This window comes from Mesoplodon mirus (assembly GCF_964341445.2).
Source record: "Mesoplodon mirus genome assembly, chromosome: 15".
NCBI classification, from domain to species: Eukaryota; Metazoa; Chordata; class Mammalia; order Artiodactyla; family Ziphiidae; genus Mesoplodon; species Mesoplodon mirus.
Window position 1 is genome coordinate 6358914 of NC_138991.1, and position 20039 is coordinate 6378952.

Consider the following 20039-nt stretch of genomic DNA (forward strand, 5'->3'; position numbering starts at 1 on the left):
ACTACTGAAGCCCGCGCGCCTAGAGCCCGTGCTCCGCAACAAGAGAAGCCACCGCAATGAGAGGCCTGCGCACCACAACGAAGAGTAGCCCCCGCTCACCGAAACTAGAGAAAGCCCGCGTGCAGCAACGAAGACCCAATGCAGCCAAAAATAAATAAACAAAATAATTTTTTTAAAAAAGAAGCTGATATATTAAGCCTTTTTTTTGTCCATTTATTACAACACTCTGTTCAGCATGGTTGGTTTTACTCTGTGTCTCCCTTAGAGCTATGGGAGTATAAAGCTGCACGCAGGCAACTCTCCGCATCATTTTCTCAGGTTCTTCCACTGCTTTTTTCCAGGTTAAGCATGTGAGGTCCAGGTGAAATCTAGCGCCAATCCTCTTCCCCCAGGGACGGACCTGCCAGGCCAGTTCAGCAGCACTCACAGGACAAGTTAAAACAAGCCCTCGGGGTTGGGGGCAGAGTTGGAGCAACACTTCACCAGCTGACAGGGGGGCCTTTCCTTTCCTGACTCTTGTCTGATAAAATTAGTCTCTCAACTCACAGAATGTGAACAACTCCATGCAAACATATACAGGGTCTCCCCAATAAAAGGCTGCACGGACCTGTTTTTATATAAAAGGCATACATGTCACACGTGCAGCAATGCTGCATCCCCTTAAGATTAAAGAGACTAGGTTCTATCTGCCTAGTTAAGAAATCTTTCTAGGGCAACAGCAACATCTGTTCTGCAAAGGAGCAACAGGTATCTCGAGTCACCGCAGCAGGTGAAGAAAAGCTGAACTCGGCTGACTAAATAAAGAGCTCAGGTGTCTGGACACCCACGAGGGTGAGGGTCTCTGCGGGGTGTGATTCACGTCTCTTGGCTTCACTATTCCCGACGGACACATCTGGGGTAAACCTAAAGAGAGGTCCAGCAAGCGGGATGACCTTGTAAACCAGGAAAGGAAGGATGTTAGGAGGAAAAGTATCCATCGGAGGAGAATAACGAAAGGGAGTCGTTACTAACCATGCCCAGACGGGCCGCGGGAGGACGGGGCACGGCAGGGCGCACCTGCCTCCCTGAAGTCAGGCCTCTGGAGAGCCACGCTGAAGCACTCCGAATGCTACTTAGGAATCAAATGAGATTTTTTCTTTTTTTTTTTTGCGGTACGCGGGCCTCTCACTGTTGTGGCCTCTCCCGTTGCGGAGCACAGGCTCCGGACGCGCAGGCTCAGCGGCCATGGCTCACCGGCCAAGCCGCTCCGCGGCATGCGGGATCTTCCCAGACCGGGGCACGAACCCGCGTCCCCTGCATCGGCAGGCGGACTCTTAACCACTGCGCCACCAGGGAAGCCCTCAAATGAGATTTTAAAATGACTTTTATTTATCCCTTTAATGAAAAAGTGTCCGATAACCAAACTTGGCCTCCTACTTTTAAAAACATTTAAGGAATTTGACCCAGGACTGCCAGGATTTCATCCAGCTTTCAGAATCCAACAATTACCCTGCGCTGTCCTTCACCTGGGCTGGGTGTTTTCTGCTGTTTGTTTTGTAAGGCAGGGGGCCAGCCCTGAAGAAATACGCAGGTTCTATTTTCCAACCCATGCGTCAGGATCAACAAGAATAAAATCCTCCAGGGATGAAAGGGTAACAAAACCTGCCAAGCAACTCTGTTCATGTGATTTCAGCCAGAGCCACAGCAAGGAAGCAACTGAAGGAAAAAAAAAGCCAGGCTGGGCCAGGACCTCTACGCCATATGCGAGCCTCTCTCGGTAAGTGCTTCGATAACTATGCAGAGATCCTGAATGGCACAGGCTGAGCAGGTCTTATTATTAAAATATGTTTTCTGTGCCTCCTCCATGGTTTTAAAATAGAACTATTGGAATATCAGTAATATTTTAAAATGCAGAAGTAGCAGGCATCTTTTCCTCTCAAAAAACAGTCCTCTAACAAAAACGTTGCGTTTGTTGTGATTGTTTTAAATGGATATCCTAAAATGTACTTTTCCCCTTCACATCAAAGTGGCTGAAGAAACGTATACACATTTTAGGCATAAGCGTGTTGTGATTAAGACATCTATTTTACTGGACAGCTTTGACGGTCTGAATTCAAAATCAGTCTAACTACTATGATAAAGCTCAAATAGTTCAAGAAAAAACTGTTAACTTGTAGGGTGCTTTGGACATCATTCTGAGCCCAGAGATGACAAAAATAACAGACACAGAATTTTCATTGCTGCAGCTACAGTGACTTCTTTAGGACAAACATGCAGTACCTGGAGAGAGAACCAACATTCATGGTCTGAGGGTCTCACAGCTCTGGGACTGGCGGGTACCGAGTAGCCCCACCCCACTCAAGCACTGAGCACCGCCCCGGGCCAGGCTCAGTGGGAAACGCTCAGCCAGCTGCTCCACACCCCTAGCCTGGTGTCCTCAGGAGGCAGGTACTATCATACACCCCCATCTGCAGTCCAGAAAGTAAAGACTAAATTGTTTAATCTGGTTAAGCTAATGTTAATACTCTAAAACAGTACCAGTCTATAGAATATATGGCAAAATATTACAAGTTCATCTTTAAAGATGCCCATTTTCTATTTACTAACAGGAATTACCTTTTAAAAAAAACAAGAGGGTGGGCTTCCCTGGTGGCGCAGTGGTTGAGAGTCCGCCTGCCGATGCAGGGGACACGGGTTCACGCCCCGGTCCAGGAAGATCCCACATGCCGCGGAGCGGGTGGGCCCGTGAGCCATGGCCGCTGAGCCTGCGCGTCCAGAGCCTGTGCTCCGCAACGGGAGAGGCCACAACAATGAGAGGCCCGTGGACCGCAAACAAACAAACAAACAAACAAACAAGAGGGACTTCCCTGGCAGCACAGTGGTTAAGACTCTGCGCTCCCAATGCAGGGGGCCGGGGTTCGATCCCTGGTCAGGGAACTAGATCCCACATGCATGCCGCAGCTAAGAGTTCACATGCCACAACTAAGGAGCCGGTGAGCCACAACTAAGGAGCCTGCCTGCCGCAACTAAGACCCGGTGCAACCAAATTAAAAAAAAAAAACCCACAAAGTATAAGATTTAGCAAAATAATTAATTTATCCAGGATGTTGCCAACTCCCCCTGAAAAGCCTACATAACAAATTAAATCCCGTCATAACAAATTCAAAATGACTGCCCTTAAGTGTTCTAGCGGCAACACATAGTACCAGACCCATATTGCTGACTTCTGTTCTTGGCTGTTAAGGCCTGCAGTAGGGGCGGTGGGAGAGGGGCACTACAGACAGATAAAGAAGGCAGAAAAGAAGAAGGAAAATATGCTCGCCGGCTCTCATAATTAGGATAGTAACGTATTTTGAAACTCCTTGGAAATATTTTATGCTTGGACAAAAACATAAATAAAAGGTAAAATAATTTCATTCTGAGAACTATAACGAAATCATTTGTGATTTCTAGTACCACAAAAAGGAAAAAATTTTAACACCATCTTTAACCGTAACTTTGGTAATTACTGCTACTGAAAGATATTCTACAAAATCCCTTGGATGTCATATGTCCTCAGTCAACTGAACGTGTAATCTTCAAAACATTATTCACTGTCTGGAAGCTATTTAATTCTACTGTACACTATACATATTTTAATGATGCTACACACCAAAGGCTGCAGATATGAGGAACTAAAAGATTATCAAAATATATAAGGCCCAGGAAAGATAATTTAAGGAATGACACTATATGAAAAAAGCCTTAAAATGTTCTCTCACACACACAAAATAATAATTTTATAAATCATTTGTGATTTCAGTAGTACATGAGGAAATAGAACACTGCAGTGGTAAAATAATTGGGTCTGGTCTGAACAAAGAACTTTTCTATCTGCTCCATGATATATAATGATAACTGCCACTCTTTCTAAAGTCTTTAAAATAAATAAATATTTAAACTTTTTGTGGAGGAAAAAAAATGGCTCAACAATCAGTAAGACTGCACTTTTTTTTAATGGGCTGCATGTTCCTCTCACTTGGAAAGTATCACATTTCTTGCAAATTAATTTAGTGATAAAAAGGCACATGTTTAACAATTACAGTTTCATTATGACTACAAAAGTTGATTTCACATTATAGAAACAAAACAACGACAACAAATCACCAAGAACTGAAATGTCTGCAAAGCTGAAAATGATGCTCACCATGATTTAAAAAGGAAAAACTGCCAGGCCCTAAAGAGTTGATTCCTGTGGGCATTTTCACATTATCCACCAGATGTAGGTTAAAGCCACAGCAAGAACTATGTAAATTCAGCAGCAGTGGAGTCTCCAAAGGCTTCATTACAAGGCTGTCCTGACTACCTGGAAAAGCTTGTACTGAAGCAATGAAAATAAAGCTGGTGACCCTTCCCACATCATGGCATTCTAGCCACACCGATTTCTGAACTTCAAAGTGAACCTGAGCCACAAGGAAGATTTAACTGGTCAACTGTGAGCACTGCACTAACAGAACACGAGGCAGAAAGGCAGCAGATTAGCTGCGACCAAGCCCCTGTGCCTGTCTCTCGATAAACAAGGGAGGGGAAGCATTTAGCCAACGTGTTGCCCTGAAGGACAACGGACTACACGTGGGACGTGTCTTCACTTAATTATCATAAAACACTGAAAATACCCAATCCCCTGGGCTCTGCATGGGGTATACAGTCTGTCAGTGAAGTGGGGCTAACATTTCTGTGATGAGACCAGCATGTTTTACACTTTGACCATAAGCTTAAAAACAACCACCAAGACAACAGACCAAAAAAACCCCCAAACCCCCTCCCCACGCAAAAGCTAAACACAGGAGAAAATGTAACAAACTATGGGACATAGTTTACCTTTCACCAAAATTCTTAACAGAGAAGCAGTTAAAGGCTTTATTTTCATTTCAAGAAGGTATTTCCGTCCAACTGAATTTCTGTTTTTATGATACATGTTGTGTCTATTTTAGAGACCAGATATGAAATGTGTTAATTATAATGATGATTGTGCTTACAAAAGGTATTATGTAATTTATAAAAATGTCTGTAAAATTATGCCATAACGTTTTACGCTTGGGGCAATCAACATTTACCAAACCAGAGTAAAACGTAACCTGACATATTTGGGCAGTGGTTGTTTTATTTTTGAAGTATGATGGGTAAAAAGAAACTATACAATGAAAATAAATACATTTTTAAAATCCACAATCAGCATTTACAGTTTTTATGGGCTCACAGTTTAAGAACACAGGATAACTCAAAATGCTGCCTTGTTAATGCTTTATCCAAATGGCATTTGCAATAATGATGTGGAAAGGTAAGGGACTAATGTCAAATCTGAGATAAACACTGGTCAAAAGTAAATGGGAGGCTTCCCTGGTGGCACAGTGGTTGAGAGTCTACCTGCCGATGCAGGGGACACAGGTTCGTGCCCCACTCCGGGAAGATCCCACATGCCGCGGAGCGGCTGGGACCGTGAGCCATGGCTGCTGAGCCTGCGCATCCGGAGCCTGTGCTCCGCAACGGGAGAGGCCACAACAGTGAGAGGGCCGCGTACCGCAAAAAAAAAAAAAAAAAAAAAAAAAAAAAAGTAAATGGGTCTTTAAAAACAGGAAGTAGGGGGACTTCCCTGGTGGTCCAGGGGTTAAGAATCTGCCTTCCAATGCAGGGGACGCGAGTTCGATCCCTGGTTGGGGAACTAAGATCCCACACGCTGTGGGGCAACTAAGCCTGCACGCTGCAACTACTGAGAACATGGGCTACAACAGAGAGCCCACACGCCACAACTACAGAGCTCACGCACTCTGGAGCCCTCGTGCCACACCTAAGACCCGACGCAGCCAAAAATAAAACAAATAAATATTTTTTTTAAAATAGGAAGTAGGAACAAGCAGTGATACGACTTTTTACAGAAACCTACAGACAAAATTCATAAACAAGGGAGAAAACTACTAACAATATAGACATTTTACCTGATCAATTTTCTTCCCTAAATTCCAAAGGATGGTCTTTGCATGCCAATAATAATTAATTAATTAAAATACTTATTCATGCATCTCTGTAGAGTTCAAGAGAGGAAGCTAAATTATTATCAAATAATTTTATTAGATAAAGATATCTTGTTTTTAATCACTGACGCCTTCTCTAAAAGCAATTCATAAACTCATTTCAACAAGTTGAATTATGTGATCACAAAATTTCTCTTGATTTGTTGTTTTCTTTATTGGAAAGATATATTCTCATAACACGATACAGAATAATGGCATAAGATAAATTCTGAATAATGCAGAACAGGACCGTATCTATGTCCAAAATAAATATTTGAGATTTTTATCTGCCAAGATAAGGGCAATAACACATGACAATACAGTCAACCTCATTAGTCATCAGAGAAATGCAAAGTTAAAACCACAATGAATTACCACTACGCACCTATTAGACTGGGCAAAGTTTTTTAAATTGACCATACCCAGTGTTGGTGAGGATGTACAATAAATGGAGCTCTCATACACTGCTGGTGGGAATGTAAAATGGCACATCCACTTTGGAAAAGAACCTGGCAATTTCTTAAGAAGTTAAACCTACACCTGTATGCGAGCCAGCCATTTCACTCTTAGGCATTTACCCCAGAGACACAAAAACATAGGTCTGCACCAAGACTTGTGCACAAATGCTTACAGCATCTTGTAATATCCTAAAACTAGAAACAACTTCAGTGTCCTTCAACAGACGAACAGATAAACAGGCTGCGGCTCGTCCATTTGATGGAATACTGCTCAGCAATAAAAAGGGGAAAATGGTGATAAAGGCAGTGGTGTGGATGAAATCATAAAATCATCATCCTGAGTGAAAAAAAATCCAGGCAAAAAGTACATACGTATAACTTTGTTTATATAAAACTGTAGAATACGCCAACTAGTCTACAGTGACAAGAGCATATGAGTGATGGTCCAGAGACAATGGTGGAAGGAGGATGGAGTAAAAGGGGCCCAAGAAAACTTTTAGGGGTAAAAGAAATGATTGTTACCATGACGGTGGTGACAGTTTCATGAGTATACACGTATATAAAGACTGATCAAATTATACATTTTAAATACGTGTACGCCAATAGAGTTAGCAGGGATGGGGGGGGAAGAGAGTTAACAACACCCTAAATTCTGCCTGTTGTTCTTTTAGGAAGCTTAGAGGAAAACATTTCAAACCACGGTAATAAGAAGGCGACTGGAGCTCAAAACATGAGCCAGCTGCGAGCCACAAAGCCAGGTCTTCTCGTGTGCGCAGCCATTTGCATCTTCATTTTTCTTTATTTAAGGAATCCAACTCCTGAGGAACCAGAGGAGGAACCCACCTACCCAGCAGTAGTGGAATGTGGCTTTTATCCAGATGAACTGTGTTCGGCTTTGTTTGAAGGGAAAGAGATGGCTCCCCAAATTGCAAAATTCTGTAAAAACCCTCATGGATCTGAAATACTTGCTCATTTACACAGACCAGGAAATTGTTCCAGGCTATCCCAGGAGTTGCATTTCATAACCAGATCCCTGTCTGCAGAAGAGGGCACCTTCCCTCTGGCATATATTATAACTATTCATAAGGAAATGGCTATGTTTGTGCAGCTTCTCAGAGCTATTTATGCGCCTCAAAATGTTTACTGTATTCATGTTGATGAAAAGGCCCCCACGGAGTATCAGACTGCTGTGAAATCTCTGGTTAATTGTTTTGAAAATATTTTTATTTCATCAACGAGAGAGAAAATGGCTCACACTGGCTTTAGGAGACTACAGGCAGATATTAATTGTATGAAAGATCTAGTCCATTCCAAATTTCAATGGAACTATGTCATTAATCTTTGTGGACAGGATTTTCCAATCAAAACTAACAGAGAAATCATACACTACATCAGAAGCAAATGGAATGATAAAAATATCACTCCTGGAGTAATCCAGCCACCAAACATTAAATCCAAGACAAGTCAAAGCCATCCCGAATTCACCCCTGAAGAAGATATCTATGTATCTCCAAATGAAAGATTCAAAGATGAACCACCCCATAACTTAACAATTTATTTTGGAAGTGCTTACTATGTACTAACAAGGAAGTTTGTAGAGTTTGTACTAACAGACACCCGCGCAAAAGACATGCTTCGGTGGTCTAAAGACATCCACGGTCCAGAGCGACATTACTGGGTAACTCTGAACCGACTGAAAGGTAAGAGCAATCCAGCAAAACAGCGTCTGTTCAGGCCAGAGGCAACAACAGGAGAAGTGTATCCTTAACTGAAGATTCTTTCTATTTCAGCTCTCTGGCTTGGTAAACAGCTCTATATTCTGTAAGACCTTCCGCCTGGGTAGTCCAGGAGGCTCTTTGCTTTTAGGGATCTGAGGTTTGCTGAGAGAGCGCCATGTTCCCCGATCAGGCTGCCTGCTTTTGCTCCCTCTCCAGAAGGAAGTACCAGCATTGTGCATCTCCTCAGATAGAGCCTTTTGAAAATTCTGAGCGCAGATCTTCGGAAAGTTCTTCCTTTCTTCCTTCACTTATTAGATACCGCTGGATACCTACTAGCGCCAGGTATCGTGCTAGGGACTCGTTAAGAATGGAAAATATTAAAACTAGTCATTTTGTTTGTGGCTAATATGATACTTCAGATAGGTTTTCTTAGAGACAGAGGGAAATCTGAGGCCTTCCTTTAAATGGGCTTATTTGCTCTTTCTATAAAGCTGGTTGTTGCGAATGTGGCTTCAAGCTTGAACAGCTAAGCGAATCGGTCAGTCCAGGCGACAGCGCAAACAATGAAATCCAGCAGAAATGGGTTAGGCGCTTTTTAAAACCTCTCATATCCACTGAAAATCCTTTCAAATCACCCCCAGAGAGCTGTTGCGGAGAAAACGCGATCCAAAGAAACCCAGCATAACATGCTGTCAATACTAGGTGAGTTACTAGGGATGGAGGAAGGGATGAAAAGTGAAATCTAAGCACAAAGACGGAATACGGGACCTCGCGCCACCCCGATACGACCACAGGTGCAGCACACACCCCGCCCCCAGAAGCGTCAGCCTTTCATCGGATGAGAACATGCATTCTGAACGAGGCTGGGCTTTCCCTTCATCTGCTCACTGTATGCCTGCACGTGTTTTCCCTTAGATGCTCCAGGTTCCACCCCAAACACTGGCTGGGAAGGAAACGTTCGAGCCATTAAGTGGAAAAACAAGGAGGGAACTGTTCATGATGGCTGCAAAGGTAAAAACAAAACCCAAGGGGTTTGTTTCCCTGGTGGCCTAGTGGTTAGGATTCTGGGCTTTCACTGCCGGGGCCTGGGTTCAGTACCTGGTCTGGGAACTGAGATCCTGTAAGCCGCGCAGCGTGGCCAAAACAAAAACGAAAACAAAAGCCACAAAACACCTTCAAATTGTATAAAAACTGTACAACTGCTGCCCCGAAAACAGTGGGAGAAGACTGGCAGTCACGTGTACTTCAATCTGGAAGAATTAGTGATGATCCAACTAGCACGGTGTCAATTGTTTTAAAACTTTCCTTTTAATTATAATATCCAGAGAAGTAGACAAATTCTAAGTATTTGAGTCGATAAATTTTCACAAAGTGAACACACAACAGGGCAGCAACTTTTAAAGTTTTAAGATAAAAACACATGAGCTATCTGGCTTTTCCCACCTGCTCCTAGAATTCAAACCCTAACATTTATTTAAAATGAGCTCTCTGTCTCCCTGGGTCTCTTTACTAGAACAGACACCTGAATAACACAGGTATATGCTCCTCGGTGGGGTCAGCCAGCTGCCCCCCATACTTCTTACGCAGTTCTTGCTGAAAAAAGGTCTCTTTGCTTTGCCCTCAGGAGATTCTCCCTGAGGGACTGTGAATTCTTTTGCCCCTTTGTCTTGTGTGCCAGAGGTTTTAGTGACCAGGGCAATACACAAAAGCCAGATCTGGGGTGGAGGAGAGGACATGTCTGTTCTGTGAAGAGTCTGGAAGAGAACTAGCTGGCTGCAGAGCAGCTCTCAGGTGCATCGGTTCGGGGAAAACACCTCCGGAGTCGAAGAGCTAGAACTTGGCTCCCGGGAAGTTATCCGTGCCTCCTCTCTGGGGCTGGCGCTCCGCACCCCCGCACCCCCAGGGTGAGCAGACAGTCTCAGGGAGGAAACGATGGATGACACACAATTCATAGCATGATACGGATGAGTCCAGTGGAAAGATGGCAAGTTCTCTGGTGTACTCCGGGGAAGGAAAACAGAGCGTGCTTGACGTCTCTGGGGCCACAGCTGGTGGTGGACAGAGAACGCGGGAAGACTGGAGCAAAGCCGTGTGTGAAGGCGGCTCCGGCAGAGCACGTGCTCTCCAGGGATACCTGGACCCTGCGCTGTCTGTCCACAAGCAGCTCCCTAACCACCACGGGAGCTAATGCAGAGATGTATAACCTATTTTCACAAGGCATCTGGTTACAGTCCTCGGGTCTGAATACAGTATATCAGATTATGCAAAATAAACTAGGTTCGCCCAGTTTCCAAGCTGATTTGAAGACTGACCTAAAAGAAACAGGTTGTGGACAAACAAAAAATGGACAATCTAATACCAGAACAGTTCAAAGACAAACAAGTCCCGCTGCCATGTGCACAGCCATCCTCCTGACAGGTACCAGGTCAGAAGGACTGGAATAATTTTCTAGTATTTTTAAAAAGGTAGATATGATTCAGCTAGGGGGATAGTCACATAGAAAGAAGGTGACAGTTAAACGACAGGCTAACAAACAACCTTGGCCTTTCTTCAGACAGTAAGTGGCTCACTGTCATTACACAGGGGTTGACAGGACTGGCGGATAAATGCTCAGAAAAGGAGAGGCTGATCAGATTCTTCCTGAAAAAGTGATTCACCAATGGTATATAAGATGTCATTGGGGGCCTCCCTGGTGGCGCAGTGATTGAGAGTCCGCCTGCCGATGCAGGGGATACGGGTTCGTGCCCCGGTCTGGGAGGATCCCATATGCCGCGGAGCGGCTGGGCCCGTGAGCCATGGCCGCTGGGCCTGCGCATCCGGAGCCTGTGCTCCGCAACGGGAGAGGCCACAACAGTGAGAGGCCCGCATACCGCAAAAAAAAAAAAAAAAAAAGATGTCATGAAGGGTTGTGGCTGTCAATGATAAAGTAATGATTCCAAATTCTTAGAGTAGCAAAATCTGAGTATTTTAATAATGTTTGCAAAAAAAACCTAGTCCCTGCGAGTCTTAACGAGAATCATTATCCCTACAAGTGAACACTTCAGAAAGTGCTTGCCTTCACTAGCTTCACTGTGCAAATGGTTCTGCTAGCAAAGCAGTACAGGGCCAACCCCGGCCAGCACTCAGTCAGTCCCGACTTAGGCCAAGCACTGTTGTAGGGTCTGTGGTAAACCCTTCTGGAACCCGGCTCTGGGCCTGCCGTCGATGCTCACAGCGATCTGCAGGTAGAAACTATCATTACGCACACTTTACAGATGAGGAACCCCAGACTCAGAGACGTGAGGTCACTCCCAGAGTCACAGGATGTGGCACAGGAAGTGGCAAAGGCAGGGGCAGAGCTGGGTCTCAAACCAGGTGCGGCTGCCTGGTGCCATGCCACTGGGGGAGCATATGGCCCAGCTCTGCACACAGTGCAGAGCCATCCCCTTGCCATCAGCAACAAAGAGTTTGTTTATTTTTAATCACCAAAACAGCATTAACCCAATTCTGACAAAGTCCCATTTATTTGTGTTCCCTTCCAGTTCATAAGTACATAAACTATAGAGTATGCAGTTACGATCAAGGTGCAGTTGATTCCTCTTTCACTATGTCCTAAGCTTTTCATACTATCTTCATATTTACACTTTCAACTGGTTAAATGTAATACTACTGAGATTCTGTGACATCGCACCAAGAGTCTATCAGTTAAAAAGATTCTGATCATGATAACAGCTTTCACACATACAGTGCTCACCATGGGCCAGTTCTAGGCCCTTTACTACACGAATGCACGCTTAGCAGGGAAAAGATCCCTTTTGATTTTTTTCAGTCTTACAAACAACACTGGACATTTCTATGCATGCAGTTCCAACCCTTTTAAATAATATTTCCTTAAGATAGGTTTCTGGAAGTAGGATTACAGTATCAGCAGGGGGGAGAGAGCATGGCAGCACTGAGCAGAGAAAAGAGCAAGGTCTCCAACATGAACAGAAATTTCCGTTACATGCAAACTGAGCACTCCTGCCTCTGCGAACTGAAGGTGATGACAGAAACCACCTCCCACTGTTGGTGGGAGGATTAAAATAAGAGTAGGAGGGGGCTTCCCTGGTGGCACAGTGGTTGAGAGTCCGCCTGCCAATGCAGGGGACACGGGTTCGTGCCCCGGTCCGGGAGGATCCCACATGCCGCGGAGCGGCTGGGCCCGTGAGCCATGGCCGCTGGGCCTGCGCGTCCGGAGCCTGTGCTCTGCAGTGGGAGAGGCCACAACAGTGAGAGGCCCTCGTACCACAAAAAAAAAAAAAAAATAGAGTAGGAAGAGTCAAGCACAGTGTCAGACACATAAAACGTGCTACTGAGTTCACCTCGAAGGAGTCCAATCAGTACTGGATTCAAACTAGAATTCCAATTTTAATTACTTCTATTTATATCAAACTCACTCTGCAAAACCAATAGAAGGTTGAAGCAATGACTTATTAAAACCAACACAACCCACAACCGAGGAAAATAGTTGAAAAGTTCATGGAACTTAAAACAGCAGCTATCAGAATTTAGGTGTTATCTGGCAAATGATGGCTGTTACTTCTCCCTCGTGCTCATGACTAGCTAAAATTCTACAGTATTCACCTAAAGTAGCCATTAAACATTTCAGAAATCACTAACCAAACGAATGAAAGCTTCCCTTCCATCATGAATTCAAAATTCAACATAAAAGCCCCTGTCAAAGCGATCATGGAAACCCCATTTAATTTGAACTGGCATGAAGCAGAGAGGCCGTACAGATGACCTTAGAAGTGCATCACTTTTCCAGGTGGATGTAAACTGACGCGGAAACAAAGGCAGCTAAGTTTCTGTGTTCCCTTTGCAGGCCACTATGTCCAGGACGTCTGTGTGTACGGACCAGGAGACTTGCCCTGGATCATTCGATCACCTTCTTTGTTTGCCAACCAATTTGACTCGACCGAGCCTCTTGTGGTCTCATGCTTGGAGCGGTGGCACAGACTTAAAGCTCTAGGGCAGGCGGAAGTCCCTGTGGAACCACAATGGCATTTCCAACGGGAGAGTCATTTTAATAAGAAATTGAACCGCTGAGCTGGAAGTTACAGAGAATGTTTGCTTTCTTACTGGTATAATTCTGTTTCCCTGACTTGAAATCAGAGAACATTCAAACAAAAAGAATGGGAAAATAATTCCTTGACACAAGTTAGTCCTGAAATGAGTTTAGAAACGTGCTACCAACAAGACTCTGCTATTGATTATAGGCCACTTTTACGGCTTTGAGAAAGAAATCACAAGAGAAAAAGTAACTCAAAGTCCCACTGGTGACTGGGTAAGTGACCTGGAGGCTCGACTGCTTCACTTAACAGCTGCTGAAAATCAAAGTCCCCCAGACACTTAGATCCAGGCTCAGGTTAGAATAAGAACACATCTTGTCTTAAAGATATACTACTGTGGATGAGATTCTAACAAAGAACACTCCCACAGAAAATGGGAGAAAATATGCTTATCTCTGGCTGGGAACAATGTAACTTTGTTCTGGAAATCCTAGAAAAACATGGAAGAGTCTATTTCCTTTGGGTAAAATAAAATTCTGGAGTTGAAACACAACTTCCTACAAAGCCGCCCTAGGTCCCTGCAGCCGTGAGGCTGTGATGATGCAGTGGTCTATGTCTGCACAGTCTGATACCAGACACGACCACGGGGAGAGCTGGGAACCTGAAACGTGGCTGCAGTGGCTGATTAAGTGAACCTTAACTTTTAAAATTTTAAGTAATTGAAATCTAAATAGTCACATGTGGCTGATGATTACCATATAGAACAGCACAGGTCAAAGGCATAAATGGTCTTAATTCTCTCTACTCACAGATTCAGGTCTGCCAAAAGTCCACGAATCTTTGCTGTTTTGTCGAGGACTTTTAATATACTCTCTTTCTAAAAAAGAGCTCACAGTGTCATACAAGGCTGGAAATATACAACTATTAAATAGCACAACTTAAAACAACTAAAATAAAGGAAAAACAGGAACCACAGGAGAGGACACTAAAGAAATAAATGTATAATTCAAGGGCGAAGTATAACCCTTCAGTGAACTGACGCTTCCCAAACAGAGAAATGAAATGAAATCCACTCAATGAAAATAGCCCTTGAAAAGCAAGAAAACTACATAGAAGGAAAAGAGGCTCTGAAAGCACAGCCCACAAGTCAAACCCGAGCTAACCACAGCATATTAAAAACTCTGTTTAAACAAACATTTCTTCCCCAGAGATATGTAATCCCAGGGAGAACACACAGTAGAGGGTTAAGACCGTCAGAGAAGGGCATGAGAGCCCCAGACAGCTCGGTGTAGCCTCACCGCTCACAGGCAGACACAGCTCACGGCCGTGTTCTGACTGGCTGTTCCGAAAGCTCAGGTTCACCACAATCATGTCCCTTACGTTTCATCACAACTCATTTGCAAGTAAGTGTACACCCCATTACATTTTTAAAATTAAATAAAATAAAAAATAAAAGAGAAGCTTAAATCTTTTCAAGTTACTTAAAAGATAAGCCTTCCTTCATCTCATTTCAACGTCAACTCATAGAGCCCAAGTTCAAACACATACCTGCCCTCAGAGGGCTCAAACATTATAATGGGAGAAGTCACCTCAGTGAATCCTTTCAGTAACAGTGAGATAAAATAAAAATAATAAAATAACTTAAAGGCACGGTGGAATGAAGCAGCACGAGGTTCAGGGAAGCACAAGCTGGGTTTCAGTGGAGCGTCAGGGGACAGGCCAGGGAGGCCAAGGTAAGGCAGCAGCCTCCGTGGGCATCAGAACCAGCAAGAAGCTGCTGCTCTCTCTACCCTAACTCAGCCTCTGACTGGACTCATTCATAAAGTAAAAGAACAAAATTAAATCATATGTAAAACTTGTCTGAAATACACTGCTACAGACTGTAACGTAAAGGCAATCTTGAGGGTAACAGGGATACTGAGATGATTTCTCTAACTTTCTGGGGAACAGAACCTTCTTGCTAACATGCAGAGTCTACTCTTCAATTTTTCTATTGTATTTTTCTTTCATGTAGAAGTTTACGGCTGCCTGTGCTGTATGTGATTTCTTGAGGCTTAATATTCACAAAGACCATAAAGACAGTAGAAAGGAAAAGCGTGAAGGAGGCTGGGCCCGAACAGCAGAATTCGCCAACCGCTTTTGAAGAGACCCCCTTCCTTAACTTATTTTCTCCCCTTTCCACTCCACCCCCTCCATGACAAGTACTCAAAACAAACAAACAAACAAAAGGTATACGAGTGTAAATTTTTGTTTCACTTCTGACTTTAAAACATCCCCACACCGCACTCACCTGTCACTAAGCCTAAATAAATGAAGACAGAAGGCTAGCAAGTCAAATACTGCTGCCCACACCTCTAACACCCAGATCAGCTTCTCAAGCTTTACTGTGCATACAAATGCCCTGGGGCTCTTGTTAAAATGTTCTTCAGGTCTGGGGAGGGGCCTGGGAGTCTGCATTTCTTAAAAAACAAAAATAAAAAAACCTCCCAGGCGATGTCAATATTCGCAGGACCATGGACCGTGTTTTGAGTAACAAGCCCATCATTTATTTTGCAACCTGTGATTACTCCAATGTGTTTCTTCTTATTACAAGAAGGGAAGAACACAGTGGGGAATACAACTAATTTTTCAGCTAGTGCTTTGTTGACAGTGAAAACAAAGAAACCTAGCAACTACATCTCTTTGGACTCTGTTTACTGAAATCAAGTGTGCACACCATGTGTTTTAGACACAGAACCAGAGCTACTTCAAACCCTGGAGTCTCTTCTAGTGAACTGAAAAGCCAAATGTTGATGGAACTACACAGGGAAAAGCAGAGAACGTGCACACCCTCAGTATCTCGGAGGCTCCTGACACTGTTCGTTTTTGTTTTTTTTTTTTTAAATATCACATTCTATCGTGTTTGTTTACTTGTTTATTCCTTTCTGTTCCCAAGGGAAGGTGTTTTCCTTTTTTTTTTTTTTTTTTTCCCTTTGGCCGTGCCACGCAGCATGCAGGATCTTAGTTCCCTGACCAGGGATTGAACCCGTATCCCCTGAAGTGGAAGCACGGAGTCTTAACCACTGGACCGCCAGGGAAGTCCCTGACACTGTTCTTATGATGTTGGTTCCTCTAAATTTCAGACATTACCTAAAACATGAAAATGTTTGCTTTCGACTTTGACGCTGTGGCCTTATCTTCCACCATTCACGTTTTCACAATGCGCTACAGCTCCTGAAACTGCACCATCACTCTTCCTCTTGCTAGTTTGGCAGAAGTGGCTCCTGTTCACCTCTTCTTCCTGGGCATCCAGCTAGACTATAATCCCCAGGCTCCTGCATGTAGCTGTGGTCACGTGACTGAGTTCTGGCCAATGGAATGTGAACAGAAGCATTAAGTAGGCCTGGCCCATAAAAACCTCCTAAGCTAGATGCTTCCTTCTCTGTTCCCATCAGGCAGCTGAACAGAGAATACCCTAAACACCAGAGGAGGTCAGACCTACAGGACAGAAGAAGCCCGAGTCCTTGAGTTTCCCTTAAAAGAAAGCTGCCTAACTAGGAGCTCTCACCGTTATTAGCCACTGGAATTGGGGGGCTGTTTGTTACAGGACGTAGCCAACCTTGACTGATGTACCTAGTATTACTAAACTTTAGGGACTTGAAATTAGAAGTACGAGCTTGATTCCTAATGACAGTATACGAATTTGTCATTGGATTTTTTCTTCATTTAAAAATGTCATTGTTTGGAATTTGGGTCTAAAAGGAAAGCGTCCAAGAATTTACTACAATTCCTTTGTTTTACATACCAGAATCTGAAGCCCAGAGAGGTGAAGTGATTTATACTCCCAAGCCAGCCAGTGCTGGTGTGTGAACCAAAACTGATACATATCAGGCTCTCAATGTTGGTCCTGTGAGTGCCCGAATGAATGACTCCCACTCAACTGTGCCACTGACTGACTGTCCCATACTCTCATTTTCTAAATTGTATAGTGTTATCAGTTGAATTATGCTCCCCATCCCCGGCAAATGTTGAGGTCCTAATCCCCAGTATGTTAGAATGTCACCTTCTGCAGATACAATCAGTTAAGGTGCAGTCACTAGCGTGGGCCCTAATCCAACCCGACTGGTGTCCTTATAAAAAGGGGAAATTTGGACACAGGGACAAACTCCACAGAGGGAAGACCATATGAACAGACACAGGGAGAAGCGGCCATCAACAACTCAGGGAGACAGGTCTGGAACAGATCCTCCCCTCACTGCCCTCAGGAAGAACCAACCCAGCCAGCATCGTGACTGCAGACTTCTAGCCTCCAGAACTGTAAGAAAATAAATTTCTGTTAAGTCACCCAGTTTGTGGTACCGGGTTATGGCAGCCCTAGCAAACTAATACACAGAGTATTCAATCTAGCTACGCTGCGAAGGCAATTTTTAAGGAGATTATACAAGTGAGAAGAGTAAAATATTACTCTTCTGACGAAAGATTTATTTTTAAGAGAATTTTGTCCCTGAGGTGTTCCTGGACTCCAGCCAGGGTCCTGTCTTGACTGCAGGTGGTCTCAACAGCCCTGGCAGCCCCCATTAGGAGGTTGGAGGAGCTGGTGTCCGGTCCTCGAATGGTCTTGGCTTCCTGTGCAATCCTGATGCAGTTGCTTCCCCTTTCCTCCTACTTCCTTCCTTTCCCTTGAAGTGCTCTATGTAGAGTTCCAGAAGTTTACTAGCACTTTGTTCCCAGACACCAACAAAATGACTTCACAGTTCCCTTGCAATGTTGCATTTCCATGAAATAAAATCAACTTCTCTGCAGAGCTGTGAGTAGACACTCCTACTATTCTGCTGCACGTCTGTCAAGATGCTTATGGATGTCTGAGGTCAGCCAGTGAAGAGGACAACTGCAAACCAATCTAAGAAGGTTATCCCTGTGGGTCGGGGACAGAAGCCTGCCTGCTTTCGACCCCTGAGTCCCCCAAACCTGCTTGCCCCTTAGAATTATTCTGGGAGCTTATATAAAGGTGGAACTCCGTGCGGGCTCCACACTAACCCTGAAGATTCTCACGAGGGGCCTGAGGTGGGGAGTGGGAACTTAGCAAACCACTGTGGTGATTCTGCAGTGCAGCCTGGGTTGGGAACCACTGATTCGGGACATTTGGCTGCTTTAATAAATTTCAGCTTCATTTCCCGCCTTCTCATATTTATATTCTTTCACGGAAACTTCCTCAGGGTACCTGTGAATGTGTCTAACTCTCAGACAACGCCTCACGCACTATTTGTGAAAACACACACACACTTGGACACAGAGCAAATGTGAGCGAGGTTCCTTTCCTGCTCGCAGGAAGCCCAGGCCAGCGGAGCTCCCTTTCCTTCACGGTACTTCTCTCTCGGGCTCCTTCTCCTCACCTGCTGTCCGATTCTTGCTCTTCTTTAGTCTTTCCCCGCTGCCCATACTGCACAGACCTACACCCCGCTGCTCCCAAGGCGCTGTGCTGCTGCAAAGGCGTCAAGGGCCGCCTGCTGCCCGCCCCCCGAGCTGCCCCTCTGCCTGGCACTCAGAGCTTCCGCCAGCAGTCGGACTCACATCTCTGGCCTCTCCCTGCTCCTGAGCGGCTGGGGCACGACTACGCCTTGAGGCCCCATCTTCACAGGCTGCCCCGGCACTTCCTCCCCTGAGTGTGACGGCAGCTCTCCTCTCCCACGCGTTCCCTTTGCCCACAGCGCACCCACCATCACTGACAAGGGCGTCTCTCAAACTTCAGGCGTTCCCTTGCCTAAGGTACCGTCAGTATCTTAATATCTTTCATTAAATCTACCCATTGTTTTTACTTAAATTTACTTTAAATGTTGACTTTATGTTCATACCATATGTATAAAAACAGTACCCCTTGCCATAAATGTAAAGAAAGCATAACAATGCAGAGAACACAAACAAATCTCTCGAGGCCCTGCCTGCCAAAGCTCTGAGCGTAAGGTCCGCTCTCTCTTGGGAGCTCAGTGAGATGCAGTAAAACCATCCGAGGACCAAATGGACACTTTCTCCGCAAGGCAGGCAGGCACACGGGCAGAAGGTGCGCCAGAATGGGAGCTACCGTCCTGCTGTGCAGTGTCTCACAGGGACGCCTGGGGTCCTGTCTGTGGACCCCTCACACCAGCTTGCCTACGACAGCAGCCATGTCCCACTCTCTGGGAAAGCCTGACCCGTGAGAACACGCTCTGCCTTCAAGGCCTAGAACAATGTCTCCTCCCATAAAGCCATTTCTCACCAGCACAGCCAGAAAGTTCTCTGGCCCTTCAACTCCAGTAACATCCTTACATCCACTTGGCAACTGGCCTCAAAAAACAAAGCAGAATATGATTTTTCACGTAACCTGATTCCTGCACGACTGCAGTCTCCTTGGGCACAGGGACTGATTCCTTCACATCCCATCCTACCTGGGAACACCTGTAACATCATCCTGAACACAGGAGACATAATAAATACTGGACAATGAACGACATGAATCAATTCCTGAATGCATTTTTGAATTTCTCTTTTTTTGGCAGAAGCTTAATGAGACAGATTCCAAGTTCTCTGATGGCTTGATCCGTAATCACCCCAAACTGGAAACAACTCCACGCCCCTCCCTGACTTCTTCACTACCAATCACCTTTTGTCTGTCTTTGAGTCTCAAATAAATGGAATCACATTTGAGCGTATCCTCCTCCACGTCTGACTTCTTTACAGAGAAATCATTCTGAAACTAAAGTACATCCGGCCTGGCCAAAAGCTGCCCCCAGTTTCCCACTGCTCTTAGGGTAAAATCCACAAGCCCCAGGGCGGCCACCTGGGCCCTAA

The 20039-nt window shown here is 44.8% G+C and overlaps 2 protein-coding genes across 3 annotated transcripts in view; one reads left to right on the forward strand and one right to left on the reverse strand.

Moving 5' to 3' along the window:
- RTF2 (replication termination factor 2) overlaps positions 1-20039 on the reverse strand; it is a 41054-nt gene that overhangs the window by 8805 nt on the left and 12210 nt on the right. The gene's annotated exons all lie outside the window — the stretch shown is intronic.
- On the forward strand, positions 1626-19867 carry LOC309816538 (beta-1,3-galactosyl-O-glycosyl-glycoprotein beta-1,6-N-acetylglucosaminyltransferase 7). Its single transcript, XM_082644142.1, has 4 exons — positions 1626-1756; positions 7159-8187; positions 9121-9216; positions 13049-19867. Exons 1-4 carry the CDS (start codon positions 1741-1743, stop codon positions 13270-13272), a joined length of 1365 nt encoding a protein of 454 aa, XP_082500268.1. The 5' UTR covers positions 1626-1740; the 3' UTR covers positions 13273-19867.